This window comes from Panthera tigris, chromosome E1 (genome assembly GCF_018350195.1).
Source record: "Panthera tigris isolate Pti1 chromosome E1, P.tigris_Pti1_mat1.1, whole genome shotgun sequence".
Lineage (NCBI taxonomy): Eukaryota > Metazoa > Chordata > Mammalia > Carnivora > Felidae > Panthera > Panthera tigris.
In genome coordinates this window covers 15,391,437-15,415,351 of record NC_056673.1, presented here as the reverse complement: position 1 = coordinate 15,415,351, position 23,915 = coordinate 15,391,437, and the positions used below count along the sequence as shown (strand labels likewise).

At 51.5% G+C, this 23,915-nt stretch overlaps 1 protein-coding gene across 1 annotated transcript in view; it reads left to right on the top strand.

Annotated features, from left to right (window-relative positions):
- Positions 1–23,915, top strand: part of RPH3AL (rabphilin 3A like (without C2 domains)) — a 134,446-nt gene that overhangs the window by 66,324 nt on the left and 44,207 nt on the right. Inside the window, 1 exon segment of the mRNA XM_015534833.2 lies at positions 13,092–13,178. Within this exon segment, the coding sequence (XP_015390319.2) occupies positions 13,092–13,178 (87 nt within the window).

The window sequence follows — 23,915 nt, the reverse complement described above, 5'->3', positions numbered from 1 at the left end:
AGTAGGGTGTAGCACCCATCTCCAGACCCGCCCCCCCCCCCCGAAGCATACCCATCGCAGAGTGAGCCTGAGGCCTCAACCTGCTTTGTCACACCTCTGAGGTATCTGGGTGGCAGGACGTATGTAGGGGGTCTGCCGGGGGTATGGACCAGAGTCACTGTGAGGTCAGCTCCTCATCGAGTGGGTGAAAGCTTCTGCAGGTTTGGGTTGGGGTGTTGGGGACCCCCTGGCCAGGCCTCTTCCCCAAGGACACACGTCCAGCAACCCCGTGGGCCCCTTGCCATCCGAGCTCAGTGGCTCTTTGGCCCGGGTCTGGTCAGCCTAGCTTTGAGAGAACGCTGGCAGCAGGAAGCCGTGTTGGCAAATCTGTTCAGCGGCTGTTACCAGGAACAGTAATTTTGTGCAGCCTCTTGTCCTCTGTTGTGGTAAATAACAGATAATGACATTTCCAGGCAGTGGTGTGGCCCTCACCTCTCCGGCTGCACCCTGCAAGCTGCCACACTTAAGACGGCCTGTGATTCTTCATCGCTCTCAAATGGCCTCTGTTTTCCTCCTGCGACATTTCCCTCACGGCTATTTGGTATTCACTGACCTTAACTCGAGGTGGATTTAGCCAGTCCTCTGTTCCCCCACGGGGGGAGCCCAGGGCGCCTCTCATGCTGATGGGAGCAGCTGAGGAGAAAGTGGGGAGCTGACTCTCCTCCTGTGGTTCCCATTAGGCTGGGCTTCTGAACCAAGAATCGGGCCTTTGTCACAGGGGGGCTGGGAGGCTCTGTGACTTCCCTTCCAAACCCTTCCCTCACCCTGCATCCCACCCTCTGTGGGAGGGATGGTCTCCCAGGTTACAGATGGGCAAACTGAGCCTGGGAGGCCTTCCAGAGACCCCTTCCTTCAAGGTGCAGGAACCACATCTGCCTTGCTGAGTTTCCAGGTGCAGACAGGAGTGTGGATGGGGCCTGCCAGGGAGAGAGGCCTGAGCGCCTGGCACTACGGAGCCTCCCCACCCAGCTCCTGACGGCCTGCCCTAGCATCTCATTTGCTTTCCAGATCATGCTCTGCTTCTCTGCTCGTTTGTCTTGCTCAAGTGTGATCGGTGTGCTCCTTCCTCCCTGTGCCTTCCGTGGCTCCCTACTGCCTGCGGAATGAAGTCTCACCGCCCCCACATGATGTCCAGGGCTCTCAGTCCATTCCCTGGGCACAAGCTGCTGCCTTTAGCAGCATAAATGAAATACCCAGGGATTGGGCCTGACTCCACCTGGCCCAGACCGGTGACCACTCTCCTTGGCGCTCTGTTCCTGCGCATCGCCAGGACCCCTCCTTGATCATTACTGCTGCTGTTCCTTGAAGCCCTAGGATGTTTGTCTAGTCTGCTGTATTTTTCAAGGAAAAAAAAAAAAATCAGTCCCAATAACAGGTATTTTTTGGCTTCAAAGATATTTGCTGTGTCCCAGGCACTGGAGGGAGAGGGTATTTTCACACAAACTGACCTTTAAGATAATCCCGTAAAGTCAGAGAAGGCAGTGCAGACCCCAGGGACAGGTGGGCTCCTGAGGGACTGAAATGTGCCATGCTGAGTTAGTGGGGGCAGGGCTGGGGGATGGGTGGGGTCTCCCGACTTTAACCAGGAGGCAGTTGGTGCTGACTTGGCTTCTGGCGGACCCCCACCAGCCTTCCCCAGCCTCCCCCAGCCTTCCCTGCTTCCTACCCTGGTCTCTTTGGCTGAGCAACGAGTTTGTGGGACGGCTGGCGGTTGCATCCAGCTTCGGGCCCCATGGCAGTGCTCCGGGTCATCTTGTGCCTTCCCCAGGTACTGGCCTCAGTGGCAGCCTTTTCCCCTACCCTGCTCTCCCTTTCCACCAGCTCCATCACTGAGAATCCAGGTGTTCAAGTCCCCTTCAGATTGAACAAACATTTATTGAGCACGTAGGGCACAGTCCGGGTTCTGGAGCTCCCACAGGGAACGAGGCAGGCAAAGCCTCGGCCCTCCTGAAGCACCTTCCAGGGGTGGTGAAATCGACAGTAGACAGCACACAGATCAATATGGAAAGTTCGCTGGTCTGTGAGACCTCTCCACTCCCCTTGAGTTCCTAAGCTCCAGCCCTCCCTCTTCTGTAGGTTGCCTGGCCTTCCTCCCCAGCCTTGGTCCTGTGTATCAAGTACCTCTGGGCAGCTCTTCCAAGGGAGTCCGCTCACACTGCAAAGATCAGCGTGTCCAAAGCCAGTTACCAGCCCCCCCCACCCCGCCCCTCACCACGCCCCGTTAACGTCACCACTGCCCACCAGCAGCCTCAGAATGACCCTGGAGCCCTTCCTTGCCTCACCTCCCTTATCCAGCTAGGAGCCGGAATTCCATAGTCATCCGGGAATGGTCTGGAAAAAGAACCTTTGCTGAGACTTCAGAGGACAGATGGACCAGGAAGGTGACTGAACCATTCGGTAGAGGTACTTTTTCTGAAACCCAGATCTGATCTGTCCCCTCTTTGAAAGCAGTGGCATCCCAGCCTTGGGGCACACTGTGCTTGTCATTCAGGCCCTCCCTCCTTTCCCGGCCAACTTCATTCATGCCAGCTACCTGCTAAAGTTGGGCATCTGAATGGGAACGAGGTCCTTTTTCTCCAAGGACTCATGGTCGGAGGAGGGGGGCACAATCACGGGAGAGACAATTTCAGTATGATGCAGTCATCAGTCTAGAAATGTCAGCTCATTGTGCACAGGAGGGAGTAACCAGTGCTCCCCTCGGGGCTAAATCCAGGAAGGAGCCTTGAGGGAGGAGACGTTTGCATTGTGCCTGAAGGATACACAGAAGTTCTCTAGGCACAAAGGGAGCTGGGAAAAAGCATGGAGGCGTGGAAGTATCCAGGGTGTTAGGAGCAGACACTGAGCCATGGGGGTGGGCTTGGAGGAGCTGGAGGGTTAGGTGGGGGCCGAGGAGCGGGGTTGTCAGGTGTATGTGTGGGTGTTTTCCTTTCTGCCCCTCACCTGGAAGCCTCACTGTGCGGGCAGCCTGGTCCGGGACCTGGTGGTAGCGGGGCCTTGGGAAGTGCTTGTTGAATGCTCCTGGCCTGTAGCTAACGTTGCTGCCCACCAGATTCTAGGGAAAGGGCTGGTGGAGGCTTAGCAGGAGCCTCTTGCCTCGCCTTCCCACGGAGATTTCAAGCCTTCCGCAAGCGGGGCTGTGACTTCAGCATCTTTGGGGTCAGGCCCACACTGGTCACGTGCCCTGGGACCACAGAGTTTCCGAGCTAGGATCTGTGGGGCAGACCCGGCCAAGGGCTCCTAGCGTGGCCAGTGCTGATCACCGCGGGTACCCTCCTGTAAGGTGTGGCTTTGTGGCAGCCCCCAAGGAGCCAAGCCTATTTGCAGCCATTAGTTCAGGGGCTGCTGAGAGGCGCAGGGCATTTTCAAGGTGCTGGAGGTGAGGACAAAAAGGGAAAAAAAAAGGTCCAGTCTCTTCCTCAGCCACGTTCCTTTCACAGAACCCGAGCCAAATTTCTACCAGGTGGCAGGCATGCCCCCCAGTCAGGAACTGTCTGTGAGAGGCCTGGGCCCAGGGCTTCTGGGCAGCAGAGGTGGATTCTGCAGCCATGGCTGGGCCGAGGGAGGCCAGGACTGGCTTTGGGACTTCCAGTTCCTCGTGTTTGTTCCTGGCATGGATGCTGTGTATCTCAGAAAGTGAGCTGCCGTTTGTTTTCAGGCCACCGTTGTTCATAGGACCACTCTGTCCACTTGCTCTTTCCCGGTGACGTCCATTTCCTGGGCCCTGTAAGTAGGGGGTCGCAGAGGGCACGGGCGAGCCGGTGGGGCTGGGAGCAGGACCCCAGTCCAGACTGAGACAAGTTTGTGACCCCAGACCAGTTACCTAAGCCGTCCGCCGCACTCCCGTCGTCGTTAAATGAATAATCCAGGTAAAGCACTCATGCCGTGCCCAGCATGCAGTGCGTATTATATAAGCTTTTGCTTTTATTATGACGGACCTGGGTTCGTACCCTGGCTTTGCCACTTCCTTGTAGCATCAACCTGGCCGAGCTACCCAACGTCTCTGGGCCCTCGATTCCTCATCCATGACATTCAGATCATAAAACCACCCTCACAGGACTGTGTTGAACGTAAACGAGATTGAATATGATAACGATAATGCGTGTTGAGCACTGAGCGTGGAGCCAGGCATGGAATAAAGTGCCCAATAAATGGTGGCTATTATCGTCATTATGAGTCGTAATTCTAAGTAACCACGCAGCAGGGAGCAAGTTGGATGTAAGTCGGCTCCCTCTACCACCTGGGCCTTTCCCTGCCCTGACTCCCTCCTGACAGAGGGGAGCTGGAGGCTGCAGGCCACCATGTGACATGGCAGTCCTGAGAGACCCTTGGCCAGAGCCCCTTCCCTCCCGGGGATTCAGGTGGAGCACAGTGGACCTGTGGCTCGGAGCCTGGGGGACAAGATACGCTCAGGCACGGCTCAGGCGCTGTCAGTTCCGGGAACCCAGGCTGGCAAGCAGGGCACAGAAGCAAGGAGGTCTTCCCCTAGGCTGGAAGGAGCGAATGAAGGCTCAGGGATTGAAGTTGCAGGACTTGTCAGAGCCAGGCAGCGGGGAGCAGGCTGTGTTCAGAGCTTACGAAAAGCTTGATGGTAGAACTCCATCGACCATACGTGTCCTCCTTTTCCCTCGGGAGGTTGGCTCAGTGCCGAGCGAGCTCTGAGGTGCACACCAGGCCCTGGGGATTTTCGGAGGGTTGTGTTCAAGGACCCTGACAAAACCGCTCTCAGAGGAGTGGAGGTCTTACGCACGCTGCTTCCCACGTTTGTCTGGAAAAGAGATACAAATTGGGCACTCCGTCTGGGGCCTGAGAGGTGATGCTGAGGATAAGCAGGACCAGGAAGAGTCAGCGGGGATGAGGGGCAGGTGGGGCAGCATCTGGGCCCTCGCAGCCAGCCTGGCAGCTTCATCTTGCCCGAAGTAGCCCATTCCCCCATCAGACGCGCTCTGTGGGGCACGGGCACAGAGATGATCCCGAGCCACATCCGAGCATGATGTCTTATCATGTGCTTGTGAGTGTTAATAATCCATAGCTTTCTCTGGTGTTTTCTTCAACCCCCGCTCTCCACTCAGCGCTCCATGCTGTCTGGCTGGAGTGAGGTGTTTTGGAAGCTAGTCCTGAAATTTGCGGTGCTTCCTTTTAGCTGGGGGCCGGGGGTCAGTGGCTCATCTGGTGGGGGTGGGCCTGCCCAAAGCCGGCCGCGCAGCCTTCCGGAAGCCTGTGTGAAGAGCAGAGACCCGGCCCCGCGTGGTCACGAGCCTGCTACCCACAGCCGGGCTGGAGACTGCTGGTGTTTCCCTGGCCCGGCATTAGGGTGGAAAGCACAGAGAACGCTGCCTTCCTTCTGAAATTTTTCTCCAGTCGCTTCCTGGCTTCTGTGTCAGACAGAGCAGCAGATGGCTGGCATTCTTAAGGCTGCACGTCTTTGGGCCCAGTGACTCGGGATTTGCAGGCAGTCAGGGCTAAGGTCAGTGTGCCCTCGGCCCCACTGGCTCCCAGGCCGTGTCCTGGTGAGCAGGAAGGAGGTGGCGCCCAGCAATGGCCTCTCCTACTTGAGGTTTGACCTAGTCTGTAACTCTGGAGGAGGGACCAGCTCTGCCGTCACTGGGGGTTGGGGGTGAGGTAGGGGATAAGTGTCTGTCTGGCCAGCCACTTAGGGCTCATATAGCATGGGGTTCACATCCCAGCTCCCTGCGATCAAGTTACTTAACCTCGAGCCTCAGATCTCTCGTGTATGGAACAGGGACAATAACGTCCACCTCCTAGGCTATTACGCAAATTAATAAGATTCCACGTAAGACATCTAGCTTGGTGTCTGGTGTGGCATGAGTGCTCAGTAAAGCGTGTAAGTATTTATAATATGTACATCAGTATCTAAGCTATTTAAAGTCATCTGGCAGCAGGACCTGGGTTCCAGATACTGAATCCATGGCAACAAGGCCGTTTCTAGCCCCTGTACTCCTGGCCCATGGGGGCTGCTGATGCACCTCCAAACCTGGCCGATGATGTCTCTGGGGTTTAGCCCGGCTGAGCCTATGATCAGTCACTCAGTGACTGAGTGACACCATCTGGGAGAGGCTGGGGGACAAGGCTGACCGTCTCCAGTTGAGCCGTAGTCAACCAAAAAGCCCTGTCTCCTGCCTATTTGTACATGTGTTTTTGGCTTCTTGAATCCATCCTGACCCACAAAATAGAGATCTGGTCAAAAAACGAACTTGGGGCTAGTGATTTCCCTAAGCATTTAGCACAGGCTTCCTTTAAATAGGAGCTCTGCTTATCCATTTAAAATAGATTTTGACTTAGCACAATTTGATTTATATTTTGGGCGCTATCGTTCCATATATTTTTCTGTGCATATATTGGCTTCTAAACACACGTAGGCACTTATACATATTTATATGGTAGAGCATCACACTATGCATGCTGTTTATAACATGCTTTTTAAATTTAACTTCTTGTGAATGTTGTTCCATTTCAGTACAAATAACAGCTTCGCTGTGATTGTCTTCACTTCTTCTGGTTTGCATTGTCAGCATTTCTATCGCTATAGCTTTCTGCAGAACACAAGCAGATCGCTCCTTGTTGCAGACTGGGGCTCTAGCCCCGGGAGCACGTTGTGTGGTGAGGGGCACACTTGCGGGCTTTCCTCTTTACGTTGCTTCGTGCAGGTGCTACAGTCATTCGTGCGGAACCACTCCTGCCCCTGCTCCCCGGGGTTAGCTCGGCCGCTCCGTGAGCATCGCGGCAGTGTGGGTCCTGATGGGGGCGGCTTCACCTCCAAACCACCTTCAGGTGATGATTGGAACTGTCCAGAAGGTCCTTTTCCAGATGAGTTTTACCAGTTCGTAAACTCCTCGGTTCAGGGGGACACTCACTGAGTCATTGAGGACAAAGGGTCCTGCCGTGTTCATCCTCTTCCTCCCTAGAACAGAGCCTTATACCCAGTATCGAACGTTTGTTGAATTGAAGCACCAAATATTTTAAAGTGAACTGTCTTCGATATTCATTTCCGCAGCACAGTGTGCATTCTCTGGCTCCTTGCATGGAACATTTGGGTCCCTTTCCGTCTTTTTTTTCCTTGACTGAGCATCACAAAAGTGGCTTTCTGTGTGACATCTGATCATACCACAAAGCCCTCAGGACCCGTCGTGGGGAGTGTGGCTGTTTCCCGCTTGGCGGATGCCCCCAGACCTCTGTTCCTGGGAAGGGTTGGAGAGCGTGCCCAACAGTGTCATTCCCGCCCTGCGCTGGCACTGTGTCCCTCCCGTCTTCTAATTGGCAGCAGCTTGGGGACCCCCGAGAAGCACGGATTCTGCCTGAAAGGGGTCGGGGGTTCACAGTGAGGATGAGAAGGCCTGACCTGGGAGTAAAGTGCTTGAGCTCTGGCGCACGTGGCCTCACAGACTTTCTTGTACTTCCTGTTTCTTGACTGCGGTGTGGGAAGGTAAAGGTTTGGATTGCAGTGTGGGGGCTCCAGGGAGTAGAAGGGGTAACCAAAGTGGCCTGGACTGTGAGGATGTCAAAGAGGGCCCCTGATCAGACCTTGGAATGGGTCTGCAAACACAGGTGGCCGGCAGGATGTACCCTTGGGAAAGCAGGCGGAAGCGGTCACGTGGAGGGCAGGGTACACATCCCTTCCCCCCATCCTTAACAAAGGACCCTCTGCGTCATTTTCTCTGTGGCCAGGGAGGCCTGGATTCGTGCCCCATACCCTGAGAGTGAGGCCCACCCGTCCAGCAGTCCTACCCCAGGCACTCTACCCCATGTATGGGCTCTCCCATTGCCCTGCTGGTTAGCATCACTTGGTGTGGATGGGAGCACACCCTGGCTTGTGCTGCTGTTTCCTGTCTCTGTGTGTCTTGTGTCCCCAGCAGATTGGCACATTCTAGAAAGGACTATGTTTTGTCTTCCCAATTATAATACTAAAAGTTATACCTATGTATTTGTTCATTCATTCATTCATTCCACAAATATTCATTGTGCCAGTCACTGAAAACAGGAAGGTGAACAGACGTAGACATGGCCTCTGCACGTAGGGATCTGACAGCTTAGTAGAGGAAGTGACAGTCACCACATAACTGAGGGTAAAAATCTTGACTTTGACAGTGGAAGAAACAGAGGCAAGAGCCTGTTATGGAAGCTCCAATGGGGTGAGAAGGCAGGGAAGGCTTCCTTGAAGAAGTGGTACTTTTGCTGAGGTCTGAAGAATGCATAGGTTAACAATGAGAGAGTGTGGCCAAGTGCATCCCAGACAGAGGGGGCAGCATATGCAAAGGTCCTGTGGCAGAAGAAGCAAGTGAGGACCAGGGATTAAAGGCAGGTCCTTTGGGTCTCAGAGCATGGAGAGTGAGGTAGTAAAGCCGGGGAGAGTGAACTGAGGCAGACAAGGAGAGTCCAGCCTCAACAGGCACCGCATACCACGTGAAGGCAGGCGGTCTTCATCCAGAGAACAACAGGAAGTCTTCGGAGGCTTTTAAGCTGGCAGGGACAGGAGAAATGACATGATTAGATTTGCATCTTGAAAAGATCACTCCTGCTGCTGTGCCAGGAACCAACTGGAGGCTGGCCAAAGTGGGGGTGAGGAGATCTGCTGGGAGGCCACGGTGCAGTCCGGGCAGTGAAGACAGCCACGGTGTGGATCATGGCGGGGTCGGGGGGGGGGGGGTGGCGGGCGGTGGAGGCGAGGCAACGGCGTCCAGTGAGATGTAGCGTTCTTGGAGGTGGATTGTTTGGTGGGAATGAGGGAGAGTGAGGATCGAGGATGATTTGCATTTGGGCTTGTGTGACTGATGGGTGCTGGCACCCTTCACTGAGGCAGGTGTGCAGGAAAGAACTGCGGTGTTGCTGCTCTTGACCACGTGGTGTTCTAAGCACTTTCATGAATCATCTCCCTCCATCTCCCAACTGTGGCAGGAATCCGCCCGGTACCACCATTTTACGGGCGAAGAAACGAGGCTCAGAGAAACTTAGAAACAAGTCCAAGGTTGCGTCTTAATGGCAGGCTGCGCCTTCTTGCCCCCACAGCCTGTGGACTGTGCCCTGAGCCACCCCGTCTGGGCTGGAATACATATTTGCAAAAGGCGGGCATGGAGGGAAAGGAGAGAGAGCAGGTGCGGCTGAAGGCCTGGAGCTTTGTTGCTTCTGCTCTGAGGCAGGCCCAGGAGCTAGACGTGTTTTGTTTAATGCTCTGAGGTCCAAGCTGCAGGAAGCAAGGGACAGCCGAGCCCGGGAAGCTGGTGGTCGCACCCCCGGGGCAATTCCACTCAGTGGAAGCCCATCTCCAGGCCCCGAGACTGTCCCTGACATAAGGGTGCCCTATGCCTTTTGCATTGGGTTGATGTCATGGCTGGCTCACCCTCTCTGTCACTGGCTTTTTCAAACACCACCTGCCTAATTTCCCTTATTGGAACCCCAGAACAAAGACCAAGCCCATAAGGAGAAAAGGTGCATTATTTTCTTACTGATCCGAGATTTAATGGAGCAGCAATTATGTATGATTTGAACTGAAGCACGTTATCCTTTTGCTCGCCCGGATTCCCCAGCCAGAGACACTGCAGGCGCAGGAAGGTGACCGAGAGATGGCAAGAACGGACTGTGGGCTCCACCAGTGATGGCCTGTGGTAGCCTGAAAACAGGCTTGTGTGTCCTGTCGTGCCACTCCTGATCGCCGCCCCTGCCCTCCCGACACACACACACACAGCATTCCACAGGACAAGAAGCAAAGGGGACATTTGGGACGTGCAACCCATCCCTCTTCCTGCCCTCCAGACTGGTAATTGATGAACAGCCTTTGGCCCAGCCTCTGGAGGGCAACGGGCCCATGCTGCTCCTGTCCCCAGGCTGGGTGCTTCTGTGTCCCGAGGTCCGCGGGTAGAAGACAACACAGCTGTTATGCCTATCCCCCGATGGCACGGATGTTCATTCAACCAGACGATAGGTCTCGAGGGCATGTGCGTGCCCATCCTTCAAGGCTCACTTCAAGTCCAAGTGTTTGCTCCCAGAACCAGTGTCATGCAGCTGGTAAGCAGTGTGGCTGCACCCCAATCCCAGCAAAGCCTCGTCCCAGGGTCACCCTTGTTGCCTTCTCTGTCTATTTGAGAGGTATCAGCCACGCTCCCAGGGATATGAACCAGCTCCCTGGAGAGCCAGGACACCAGCTTGGCACCCAGGCAAGGGAGGGCGTTATCCAGCTCTCCTGAGGTCTGGGAGAAGGGATGCTCACAGATCCTGATAGTCCCTAGCTGGCTGCGGGGCCTTGAGCAGTCTTGAACGCCTCTGAGCCTCAGTTTCCTTATCCTTATAATGGAGATCATAACACCCGCCTCCTTCATACTTTGTCACCAGGGTCCCAGTGCCTGGCACATGCAATTGCTCAGGAAATGGTAGCAACTGGTCTTCTATTCTCTCCTTATGCCTAGCACCTTCATCTCGTTGGGAGGGCAGAGGGTGCTTTGAGGTGAGTTGTCATCCAGCACTATAAGCATTAGGAAAATCTCACCTCTCTGAGAGGGCCACACATGTGCCATTTATACAGGACGGTGGGAATTAGCAAGGGAAGCAGCCAGCTGGCTTCAGTGCTTCCTTCCTGTCTCTTTACCCTCAGCAAGAGAGGCCCATGTTGTTGTTTTGAGGCCCACCGTCTGGGCTTATGGGGCCCCCTGTCCTAGGGATAGAAGGGTTGAGGGTGAGTACTGGGAGGGGGAGGGGAGTCTCCAGACCAGGTCAGGGACGGCAGCTCAGGGCTCCTGGGAGACAGGCTGCTGGCCCCTGGTGACACTAAGCCCCAGCCTGTTACAGATCCCAAACCCAGACCTGGTACAGAAGTAGCTAGACCCCTTACCCCTCCAAGGGATCGTGGGCACCCAGAGGGAGAGCAGCACAGCAGTGAGCACCCCAGATGGCACTCACTGACCCCTTCCCAGCTGGACTGCACCACCAGAGACCCCAAGCTTAGGACCTTCATAAGAGCCAGGGAGGGGCCCCAATTGTGGCTGGGATGGACTTCCTGCCAGGCCAGACAGACAAGAGCTTGAAGCAGATTACATTTTATAATAAATAAAAGTGACGTTTCTCGTCCCTGAGCATTGAATGGTAGCAAATGTATACCCCCCACCAATGTATCACAGCTTTCCCTTTGCTGAGAGCTGGCTCCCTCCTCCCCGCGGTGCTGGGCTCAGCCACCTGACCGGGTGGTGACGACATGCTCTGGGAAGCCAAGTCGGTGACATTTTCCTCTCTGAGGAGAGTGTGTTCCTTGCTCAGTTGGCAGCCTGCGGAAGAGGCCAAGCTACAGATCCAGCCTTCCCTCAGCGGCGGGAGGCAGGAGAGAGCCCCCGGCCCAGCAAGGACCAAGTAGCTTCCTCCTGGCAGAAAGATTGATTAGCCGGTGGGACAGTCCTCTGGAGGAGGATCCGCTGTGCTGTCGCTGAATCATACTCTGCCTGGGTTAGCTGGAGACCCGTCTCAGCCCCACGAAGTCCCCCGTGCCTCCCCGGGCATTTCTTCTGGCGTTGCCCGCCCCGGCCTGTTGCTGTGTGTTTCAGAGAAGCCAAATATATGTGTAGAAGTTATACTCTTTTTTCTAAATATAATTTATTGTCAAATTGGTTTCCATACAACAGCCAGTGCTCATCCCAACAAGGGCCCTCCTCCCTGCCCATCACCCACTTTCCCCTGTCCCCCACCCTCCATCTACCCTCAGTTTGTTCTCAGTCCTTAAGAGTCTCTTATGGTTTGCCTTCCTCCCTCTCTGTAACTTTTTTTCCCCCTTCCCCTCCCCCATGGTCAGAGTGGCTAAAATGGGCAAACCAGGAGGCTACAGGTGCTGGTGAGGATGTGGAGAAACGGGAACCCTCTTGCACTGCTGGTGGGAATGCAAACTGGTGCAGCCTCTCTGGAAAACAGTGTGGAGGCTCCTCAAAAAATTAAAAATAGACCTACCCTATGACCCAGCAATAGCACTGCTAGAATCTACCCAAGGGACATAGGGGTGCTGATACATAGGGACACTTGTACCCCAATGTTTATAGCAGTGCTTTCAACAATAGCCAAATTATGGGAAGAGCCTAAATGCCTATCAACTGGTGAATGAATAAAGAAGATGTGGTTTATATACACAATGGAATACTACTTGGCAATGAGAAAGAATGAAATCTGGCCATCTGCAGCAATGCGGATGGAACTGGAGGGTATTATGCTAAGTGAAATAAGCCAGGCAGAGAAAGACAGATACCATATGTTTTCATTCATATGTGGCTTTTGAGAAACTTAACAGAAGTTATACTCTTAAGCAACACTATAGAAGGAAAAGCACACAGAAACTAGCTTCTGGCCACTTCCGCGTCTGGGGAAAATTATGTAATAGCTCTAGGGTCAGACCTGAGTCCATTACTTACCTGCTGCATGAACTTGGGCAGATTTTCAAACTGCTCTGAACCCCAGGTTGCTCACCGGTGAAATGGGCCTAATACTTCCATAATGGGGTTCCTGGAGTCATTCCGTGAGCAACATGGCATAAAGCCGTCACTGGTCTTTCTCACCAGACCATCTTCTCACCTTGTCAGGCACACAGGTGAGTTTTTTGTGAGGTTGTATACAAATGCGTGTTTTCTCTGTTGACTAACATCACTTCCTGCCCACATTACCAGGTATCGACACAATCTGCTGATGAGTTAAGGCCACAACGTACTCTGTTACGTTTGCCTGGATCTTCTGCTGGCATCGGGCGTTTGGGTTGTTTCCAGTTTTTTGCGGTGGAAAATGATGCAGCTGTGAATACCAGCAAGCTTAGTTTTTTTATGTGATCCTAACAGAATGTAATGAGGGGCGGGGTGAATTTATACCATGGCGATCCATGGCTGGGTACGTCCATTGTGCCCCAGAGCCCGCTATGGGTTTCAGATGATCTGTGCCCTTTGAGTCATGTACCCTGACGGTCTGAAGCAAACACCATCCCCTTGGAAGGTGCCAAAGCGTTCCTTGGTTCGTTTTCACAGCCCCTCAGCTGAGGAGGAAGTGGCTGAAGTATTTACATTCTTGTGTCCTCTCTCTTGTAGAAAGTGTGCACCAAATGTGGGATCGAGGCCTCCCCCGGCCAGAAGCGGCCTCTGTGGCTGTGTAAGATCTGCAGTGAGCAGAGAGAGGTAGGATGCCCAGGGCAGCAGGTGGGGGTGGGCTGGGGCGGGTCTGAGCACACTTGCATTTGGGGAAATTCATGGTTGGTCGCCGGGAGGGGCTTCCCTAGAGGCCAAGGAGGACCTACCACGGGCGGCCAGGGAGAAGGGTGGAAAGCTCGCCTGTTCCACAGTGCAGTGGTGGCATGCCTTGCCTGGGATCTGTGGTTTCAGTGGGAAGTCCCTCACGGAGTGTAGGTACGCATAGCATTTTTGTGAGGCTCATATTACAGTGATAGCAATGGCCGTCCTAGGTTGAATGTTTACTGTGCACCTGACACTGCGCTAAGTTCTTTATAGATACAAGTTCATTTCGTCCTTACACAACCCCATAGGCGGGTGCTCTTATTATCCCCTTTTGCCGATGGGGAAATGGAGACACTAGAGATTAAGTAATTTATGGGCACAGCTGCCAGTTAGTGGGAGAGCTGGAAATCGAACACAGCCATGGTCTGCTGTGATGAGCCACCCCAAAGTCCCTTCCGGTGCTAAGTTTCTATAATTCTGGTGCTGACCCCGTTTTAGGAGAAGAAATCGAGGCTCAGTGAACTTTCTGAGGGGGCTCAAACCATGTCTCCTAACCCCAAACCCAGGACCCAGGTTTCTTCACGGAACCAGAATCAGGGTCAAGGCAGGAGGACATCGGCAGGCAGCTCCTCTCTGTGGAGGGTCACGGGACGGGGATCGTGGTAACCGAATGAGCCAGGCACAAGGGAGCACACCCCTGGTTTTCCAGATGTGGATTTATTTTTTCACTTATTTCACTTTGCAACTGATACACAGTTTTAAAAAAAAAAATTATTTATTTATTAATTTATATCCAGGTTAGTTAGCATTTAGTGCAACAATGATTTCAGGAGTAGATTCCTTAGTGCCCCTTACCCATTTAGCCCATCTCCCCTCCCACACCCCCTCCAGTAAGCCTCTGTTTGTTTTCCATATTTAAGAGTCTGTTCTGTTTCATCCCCCTCCCTGTTTTTATATTATTTTTGTTTCCCTTCCCTTATGTTCATCTGTTTTGTCTCTTAAAGTCCTCATAGGAGTGAAGTCATATGAAATTTGTCTTTCTCTGACTAATTTCACTTAGCATAACACCCTCCAGTTCCTTCCACGTAGTTGCAAATGGCAAGATGTTGTTCTTTTTGATTGACTAGTAATACTCTGGTGTGTGTGTGTGTGTGTGTGTGTGTGTGTGTGTGTGTGTGTGTGTGTGTGTATACCACATCTCCTTTATCCATTCATCCGTCGATGGACATTTGGGCTCTTTCCATACTTTGGCTGTTGTTGATGGTGCTTCTGTAAACATTGGGGGGCACGTGCCCCTTTGAAACAGCACACCTGTATCCCTTGGATAAATACCTAAGTAGTGCAGTTGCTGGGTCGTAGGGTAGTTCTAGTTTTAATTTTTTGAGGCACCCTCCGTTCTGTTTTCCAGAGTGGCTGCACCAGCTTGCATTCCCACCAGCAGTGCAAAAGAGAGCCTCTCTCTCCGCATCCTGGCCAACATCTGTTGTTGTCTGAGTTGTTAATGTGAGCCATTCTGACAGGTGTGAGGTGGTATCTCATTGTGTTTTGACTTGTACTTCCCTGATGATGAGTGATGTGGAGCATGTTTTCATGTGTCAGTTGGCCATCTGGATGTCTTCTTTGGAGATGTGTCTATTCATGTCTTTTGCCCATTTCTTCACTGGATTATTTGTTTCTTGGGTGTTGAGTTCGATAATGATACACACTTTCAATCTGTGGATCCATAAAACATCTTCAGTTACGGGGAATTTTCAGCCATGCTGTCCTTGAACGTTGCTATCCTGCTAGTCCGTGTCTTCTCTTCTGGAGGTCCTGTGGGACACATTATAGAGCCTCAGTCATCCTCCCGTAGCTCCCAACTGCTCTTTCCTGTTTTTTTTTCTTTATCTTTCAGGCATACTTTCTGGGTAGAGTCTTTAGTACTGCCTTCCATTTCACTAAATCTTTGAGACTGTCTCCCAACTGTTGGTTTTGTTAGTTGTCTTCCCTAATGTCCGCTTTCCTCAGGCATTTTGGCATTTGGGTTTGTACGCTCGTCTTGAGTGGGAGTCCATTTCTCCCCCTGCCCCCACCTCCACCCAGCTGAGATTCTGTTTCCTCCACAGGTCCTGGGTCCCCCCCGCCCCAACCCCAGTGCAGAGCCAGATGTCCTGGGTTAGCGATGGGCTATGTGACCCCAATGATGATGGGATTATGTCCAGAGCTGATCATTACTGCCATGGGCAGCGCGGCCAGGCCCTGGCTGTGTGTGTGCTACTTCCAGCTTCCCTCAGTGTTCACATTCTTAGTCTTGGACAAGGGGACAGTCTCCACTTTTTTCAGCCTCCTTTCCCAGGCGGGAAGTCCCTTCACCAACCCCCATCTTCAGTGACTCTGACTCTAGTGCCCCACCTCTTCCTGTACCCTGGAAGGCTAAGCTCCCAGCTGCCTCCACCTGCTTCTGGACCCAGAGCTCAGCAGGCTGCGCCTTCAGCCCCTCAAAATAGTAACTATTTGGAGTTTCTGATCCATTGAGATATACATATCTGATATATATATATTATATATATATATATATATCAGAAACTCCAAATATATATATACATGTTTTGTATATAATGTATACATATACATATGTATACATAATGTTTTATAAACATTTAAAAATTGTTTTAATATTTATTTTTGAGAGAGAGAGAGAGAGAGAGAGAGAGACAGAGTACGAGCAGGGGAGGAACAGAGAGAGAGGGAGACACAGAATCCAAAGCAGGCTCCAGGCTCCAAGCTGTCAGCACAGAGCCTGACGTGGGGCCTGATGTGGGGACTGCAAGTTCATGACCTGAGCTGAAGTCAGACGCTTAACTGACTGAGCCACCCAGGCACCCCTAAACATTTTGTAATATTTATTTTATTTATTTTTTTTTAATTTTTTTAACGTTTATTTATTTTTGAGACAGAGAGAGACAGAGCATGAACAGGGAAGGAGCAGAGAGAGAGGGAGACACAGAATCTGAAACAGGCTCCAGGCTCTGAGCTGTCAGCACAGAGCCCGACGCGGAGCTCGAACTCGCGGACCGTGAGATCATGACCTGAGCTGAAGTCAGACGCTTAACCGACCAAGCCACCCAGGCGCCCCTATAATATTTATTTTTGAGAGAGAAAGAGAGAGAGAGAGAGAGATAGCATGAGTGGGGGAGGGGCAGAAAGAGAGAGGGACAGAGGATCTGAAGCAGGCTCTGTGTTGACAGATGTGAACCTGATGTGGGTCTTGAACTCAGAAGCCTTGAGAGCATGGCCTGAGCTGAGGTTGGATGCTTAACCGACTGAGCCACCCAGGCGCCCCCATATATATTTTATTTTTAAATATGGATAAGTTTATGTTTTGTTTTTAGAATATTTTCATCGGTCACTGCTGTGTTTTAGAACAGGGAAGATAGGGGCGCCTGGGTGGCTCAGTCGGTTGAGTGGCCGACTTCGGCTCAGGTCACGATCTCATGGTCCATAAGTTCGAGCCCCGTGTCGGGCTCTGTGCTGACAGCTCAGAGCCTAGAGCCTGTTTCGGATTCTGTGTCTCCCTCTCTCTGCCCCTCCCCCATTCATGCTCTGTCTCTCTCTGTCTCAAAAATAAATAAATGTTAAAAAAAAATTAAAAAAAAAAAAAGAACAGGGAAGATACTCAAAGTATGAGCTAACATTCTGTCTTGTCTGGAGGTCCCTGATTTCTCACCCTGAAATGGAGATGATACCACCTGTTGCTTAGAGGTGCTGTGGGAATTCAGCAAGGTCATTAAAGTATGCAAAGTACACAAGACGTCTGGCTTAGAATAGGTACTTCATCATATCAGAGGCCTCTCTCTCACCCAGCCAGAAATTCTCACTTTGAACCCGAAGTCCTTCAGGTGTCTTCAGGGTTCCCTTTTAAGATGCAGAAATCCACTGCTGAGAGAGAGAGAGAGAGAGAGAGAGAGAGAGAGAGAGAGAGAGAGAGAGAGGGGGGGGGAAATTCCTGCTAAGTGTCTGGTGGCAGATTCTTAGCAGGATGAAATGGTGGTCAGCTATGAGAGGACAGAGAGGAAGGAGCTGTCAGGGAAAAGGAGGTGGAAGACGAATTTAGCAAACGTAATGATTTAGCTGGGCGCTCCGGAGGCAGCTGCCCCTGCCCAGCCCCCCGCAGGTCACCCTCACACTCCCTAACCGTCCTGAGCTGCCACGTGCGGGGCCCTCCACCGGCCCATCCTAATCTCCAGAGCGCTCTGGTGCCCAGAAAAGTCTGAAATAGCTTAGGATGAATTTTCTTATCTCTTCTAAGGCAAAGAATATGAGGCTGTGCATTATGCTATCAGTTTGTCCTTGAATTTCTAGAGGCCAGTAAAACTTAGCGAGAGGAGGCCGCATTCCCCGGGGCGCCTGAGTGGCTCAGTCGGTTGAGCATCTGACTTCGGCTCAAGTCATGATCTCGTGGTTCGTGGGTTCGAGCCCTGTGCTGGGCTCTGTGTTGACGGCTCAGAGCCTGGAGCCTGCTTCAGATTCTGATCCCTCTCTCTCTCTGCCCCTCCCCTGCTCACGCTCAGTCTCTCTGTCTCTCTCTCAAAAATGAATAAGAAATATTTAAAAAAAAAAAAAAAAAGTCCACATTCCCTCTAGGCCTACTGTGGACATTTAGGAGGTGCGGACCGGCCGTGAAAGCGCACATGTGGGTGCATCAGGGTGCCAGTGTGTACCATACCCAGGTGCTACATTTTCCTGCCTGTTTTGGGGGTGTGAGAGTGACAGGGTAATTGGTTTCCTCGTACCTTTTTGTCTTAGAAAAATTATCTAATCACAACAAAGAGATAGTTAAATAGAAAGAGCATTTAAAATGTCATTTTAAGTGACACAGAGAGCTGGTTCGGAGTCTGTGACAAAAATCGGGAGCTCTGTCCTGCGGCAAAGCCACATCCTGATGGAAGCACTTGAATTCTCTGACGGAAACTTTCATACCGCTGTGCCCTAATACTCCCATCTTTCTTTCCTTTTGACACTTCCCTTCTGTCCTCTCTGGCTGCAATTGTAAGTATTTTCTCTGGAGTGAGCGGAACGCTGGTTCTGTGTCCCTGGGGCTCTCGGGCTGGTGTCACTGCCTGGTCTGTGCGCTTCAGCGGTACGGCAGTGTGAGCTTCAGCCCTTAGTCTAACGCATTTATTCATCCGAGCATTCAACACACATCTATTGAGCATCTTCTCGTGGGACAGGGAGACCACAAACACAGCGAAGTGAATTCTGCCGCGTCACAGATGGTGAAAACGTGCTCAGGGTGAAGGGGAGGGGGCGGCAAACATTGGGGGCAGCTGCCATTTTGTATGGGGGTCAGGGAAGGGCTCACCGATGAAATGACACTGGAGCAGAGGTCTGATGCACGCTATATGGATATGTGATTGGAAAGCACTCCACGAGGAGGGTACAGTGACTGCAACCGCTTGAGGAACAGCAAGGAGACCAGTGTGACTGGCTTTAGCCAGAGTTGGAAGAGGAGCTCAGAGACATGGCAGAGGGTTACACCGTGTTGGCCCTTGTGGACTCTTGTAAGGCCTTCGGCTTTTACCCTGAGTGAAATGCAGAGCCCCTGGGGGGTCTTGCGTAGCGGAGAGACAGGACCTGAATCCTCTCCCTCTTTTTACAACGTTTTTTTTTTTTTTTTTTTTTTTTTTTTATTTATTTTTGGGACAGAGAGAGACAGAGCATGAACGGGGGAGGGGCAGAGAGAGAGGGAGACACAGAATCGGAAACAGGCTCCAGGCTCCGAGCCATCAGCCCAGAGCCTGACGCGGGGCTCGAACTCACAGACCGCGAGATCGTGACCTGGCTGAAGTCGGACGCTTAACCGACTGCGCCACCCAGGCGCCCCCTCTCCCTCTTTTTAAAGGATGCTCCGGCTGTTGTTTTGAGAATGGTGCACTATAATGTCCGCGTCAGGGTGATGGCATTTCAGCTCTCGCATTTAACGTTACCCAGATATTTAAGTCCTTAACTGTTGTTACTCTTAGAAGTTTTCATTTTTTAATTTTTTTTTTTAAGGTTTATTTATTTATTTTGAGAGGGAACAGGAGTGAGCAGGAGCATGGGAGGGGCAGAGAGAGAGAATCCCAAGGAGGCTCCGCGCTGTCAGCACAGAGCCCAACGCGGGGCTCGAACCCACAAACTGCAAGCTCATGACCCGAGCCGAAAGCAAGAGTCGGATGCTTAACCAAATGAACCACCCAGGTGCCCCGAAGTTTCCATTTTTTTTAAACGTTACATACATTTTACTCTTTTCTGATTATGAAATCAATATGGATCATTGACATTTACAGTGTTCTCAAAAAGCACAAAGAAATACATACACCTGCAAATCCATAATCTTGTCATCCAGAAACAATCACTGCTAACATTTTGACATGTTTTCTTCTGATCTTTTTTCTTTATATTACTAACCTACATTTCAAAATTAACGTATAGTAAGTCGTTTTCAGCATAATCGATAACTCCTTATAAACATTCTGTCATATGGCTACTTCTAATTTAGGATGTCTAAGTTATTTCCTTTTTTTCCTTCTTACTAACCACAGAATATCTGTGCATAACTCTTTGCCTACATTTAAAATTATATCCTCAGGTGGGGCACCTGGGTGGCTTAGTTGGTTAAGCATCCGACTTCAACTCAGGTCATGATCTCGCAGTTTGTGAGTTCGAGCCTCACGTCGAGATCTGTGGTGACAGCTTAGAGCCTGGCCTGCTGCAGATCCTGTGACTCCCCTCTGTCTCTGTCCCTCCCCTGCTCACACTCTGTCTCTGTCTCTCAAAAAATAAATAAATGTTAAAAAGGTTTTTTTTTTAATTATATTCTCAGAATGGATTCTTGGAAGAGAAGAATAAACACCAGCATTTATATTCCCTCTTATACACTTTTGAATTACTACTTTTGATTTATATCATAATTAGCTTGTGTGTAATTTTAGGTCATCTTAAATATGGGCCCGTGGATGGTATGCTTTCGGAATCTTTTGTTATCCAATAATAGCTCTTGCCTTTATACCATAGAGACAACTTCACTGGTAATAGGACTGATCATACTCTTTCCCATTCACATGGGAAATTCACATGTGAGTTTGCCCTGTTGTCTGCCAACCGCATATGAAAAGAATCACCATGAGGGAGGGTCAGCAAAGGTGACAACTAGGGTTGGTGTCCAGGGAACTAGAGATAATAGAGAAGCTAAAAGAGATATAAATATGGGGGTTTTTTTCATTAGTTAAGTAGAAGAGATAAGAGAAAGATCAGAAACCAAATTGAACAAATAGGACCTTTGAAAAAAGAATCAGCAAATTTGAAAAAGAACCACGGAACCATTTTCATTTCTAAAAATGAAAAATGTTATTAATAAATTTTAAAACTCAATTGTGCTCTACTTCAGTAATTTTTTAGAACAATGAACCTCGTCATTCCCATTAACAGCCACGTATGTTTCCTTATTTTTTGGTTCTTACTGATTGTTTTTAAATTTTTGATCCCTGGTTAAAACTCCCAACAGCCTGGAGCACTGAGTCCCTATTTCTACTGTGCCAGCTGTCGTGAATGTGATGTTTTTGTGACCACACAAAACTACAGCCCTTACCCAATTAGCCTTTTTTCAACTTGCTGCCATGGAAGCATTTGCTCCCCGGACTCCCCGCCCCACACCGTTCCCGTTCCCTCTGTGAGCAGCCACCGTCTGCAGTCACTTTCCCGATTTCCTTGTGGGCAAATTAATAGCCTCTGACATGTGTTCAAGATATAAACAAAGGGGGATGAAAGAGCTGGGTGGACTGGTGAAATAGCACATCAGGCACCACCACAGAACTCCAGGAAGGACATCGTGAGCCAGAAGACAGTTTCGGGGACTCGGGGAGACAGCTTAGGCTACAAGCCCGAGGAGCCCGTGAAGGCAAAACTGAGAAAAAGAGAAGGCGGGATGACAGGATCCGATGCACAACAGACAGTTTTCAAGGCAAGCTCAGAGACATGGGGGAGAAGTCTGAAGCCAGACTTGGCTCATTTTATTCTTCTTTAAATAACCCGGTGGTGTGTATATGCATGTATTTGGAAATTAACATTTTTGTCTGGATATGCTTAGGTCATTTTCATTGATTATTTTTCTAGAAGAGGCATATTTGGGTCTTCCGTTCCAGAAAGGGTTTCAGTTATGTGTTTGCTGATTGCTTTGTTCCCAGCTCTTCTGGTTTCTTCTTGGGGGCACTTCTGATTTGAAGGGTGCATTTCCATCCTGTCTTCTGTATTCATGATCTTCTACCAAATCATTTCCAACTCCTCCATTCTGAAGAATCTTAAAGCTTTCCTTCCACATCACCGATCCTGGTTTTTTGGGGTTTTTTATTGTTGTTGTTGTTATTTGTATGACTCTGGTGGTTTCCTGTGTTTGTCTTTGTGCGTACGAATGGGCAACATCCACCTTCAGGTGCTGTGAGCTCTGCAGACTAGGATTTACCCCAGGCAGCATGCACACTGCTCATAACCCCTTTCCTGGGTCTGGGATCTTGCTCCACGGAGGACGCACCATGGCGCTCCTGGGACCCAGCCTTGCGGCCATCGGGACCAGGAAGGGTGGAGACATCTACAGGCCTGGTTTGGTTCTTTCTGCCTGTCCCTGCTCCCACTGCTGAGCCTTCCTCAGGGAAACGCACCTTTCCAGATGCAATTCACCATGGCAGCTCCTTCCCACTCACACCTGGTTCTCTTCTGGGAGCCTGTCTCCCATGTATAAAGGCAGGGCTGGGGGAGTGATGTGCTCCTGTGCAGCGCTAGAAACCCACAGACATGCCACACCAGGAAGGCTGCCCAGGGGGCTTTGCACCCTGCCCCCTGATCCCTACCAGGCAAGAAAGGCCCTGGTGGCCCAGGGACGCACACTTTCTATCTGGCCCACTCTGTTGTCGGAGGGGAGACCAACCACCTGTAGGCTGACTGTCAGATCCCTCCTGTGCTGGTGTCCTTGTGCCCTTTCTTCACGTGCTTTCATGACTGTGTTAGTGCAAGGTCAGGAGGGGCTGCATGGGGGCTTCTCAGCACATGATGTTGCAAGCCGGAAACTATTTCACTGCTTGTTTAGCCTTTAATCCCAATTCATTTAAAGAAAGAGTGACTCACTCAAAGTTCTACTGTAATCTGTAGAAAAGTTAATTAGAATCTAAATTCCCCAGGATTCCAGAAACCATTCCTCGAGCCTCTTTGTAGAGGCTGTACCTTTGGAATAAGAAGGCTTCTTTGAGGACGCAGGCGTTCTCTGAGGGGGCTGAGCTAGAAAGGGGAGAAGACCAATTTGTAAGCAATTGAAAGCTGATTAATACAATTAGAGCGTTCACTTTGCCTTCCCAGTTTCATGCCGCATCCTGATTATAACTCAGCGGAGTCCGGGGCTGCACCAACACTTACTGTGTTTCCTGCAGTGCTTTGCATATAAAAGGTGCTCAGGAAACGTTTGCTGATTGAAAGAGACATTTGCAAAAAAAGGAAAGCCGGTTCCTTGTTCAGACCACTTGAGACCCTTTCCCCAGCAGGGGGCTTTTGATTTCCCTGACGTCTCCTCACAGCTGGCCCTGGCTGGGGTCCCACATTGATGCCCATCGATGCTGGGTCTGTATTCTCATCTCTTGGCCCCTCCCTCCCATTTGATGATTGACTGAAAAGAGCAATTTTTGAAGTAGGAAAGTAGCTTCACGTGATGGTCTTTAACTCATCTCCAAATTGCCTAACCTGGAGGGTGACCAGTATGACCCAGTGGGGCCCCTGGGAAGGGTCCACCTTGGCACAGACCTACAGGAGGCCAGGAGAAGCAGGGGCCCCTTCGCTGCAAGCCAGCACCAACAGGAAGCAGCCTCGCCAGCCTAGCCCGGAGGCCTCGCGGCACCTGCCTTCCAGGCGGGCAGCCTGTGCTCACTGCAGGCTGCCATCTGCCTCCCCACGCTGGTCCTCTCCTGCTCCTGCTGTTACTTACAGTTTTGATTTTTGCTGCAAACAGCTTTGCCAGAGGGCCCTTCTGGAGGCCCACGAGTGCGCTCAGGAGTGGGTGGCTGGCACCGGAGCAGGCGGGCGGGCAGCTGCCTGAGCGCCCCATCATCTGTGTCTGGCTCTGGGCTGCTGTCACAGCGTCCCTGGGGGACCCGGGTGGTCCTACTTCCTCAGTGTGTTGGTCACCTCCCACACTCCGTGGCTCTGCCAAGCGGACCATCAGCGTAGGCTCCTGGCCTCCCACGCATGTGGAAGTGGCAGGGGGAGTGGGATCGTGGGGCCCTCCAGCACGCCTTCCTCCTGTGGGGGCTGGCAGAGTAGTCTCCCGCTCACTTTCCTGCCACTTATTTGGGGTGCCTATCTGCGCCTGTATCTGCGCACCGGAGAAAGAACTTTCCTCTCCGAGACGCTGCCCAGTCCGAGAGGACTTCCTCACCACTGCGCTCCAGTCCACTGGGCCAGTGGTCCTGCCCATGCACTCCACAGGAGTCCAGCCTGGCGTTGAGCAGTGGATGTTAACCGAGCACCTACTGTGGACCAGACAGGGAATATTAATCATCATCCTCTCAGGAGCCCAGTGCAGTACTCATTTTTGCCCTTATGTGACAGATGGGGAAACTGAGGCTTAGGGAAAGGAAGTCACTTGCCCAGAGACACCAGGTGGTAATTGATGGAGCCAGG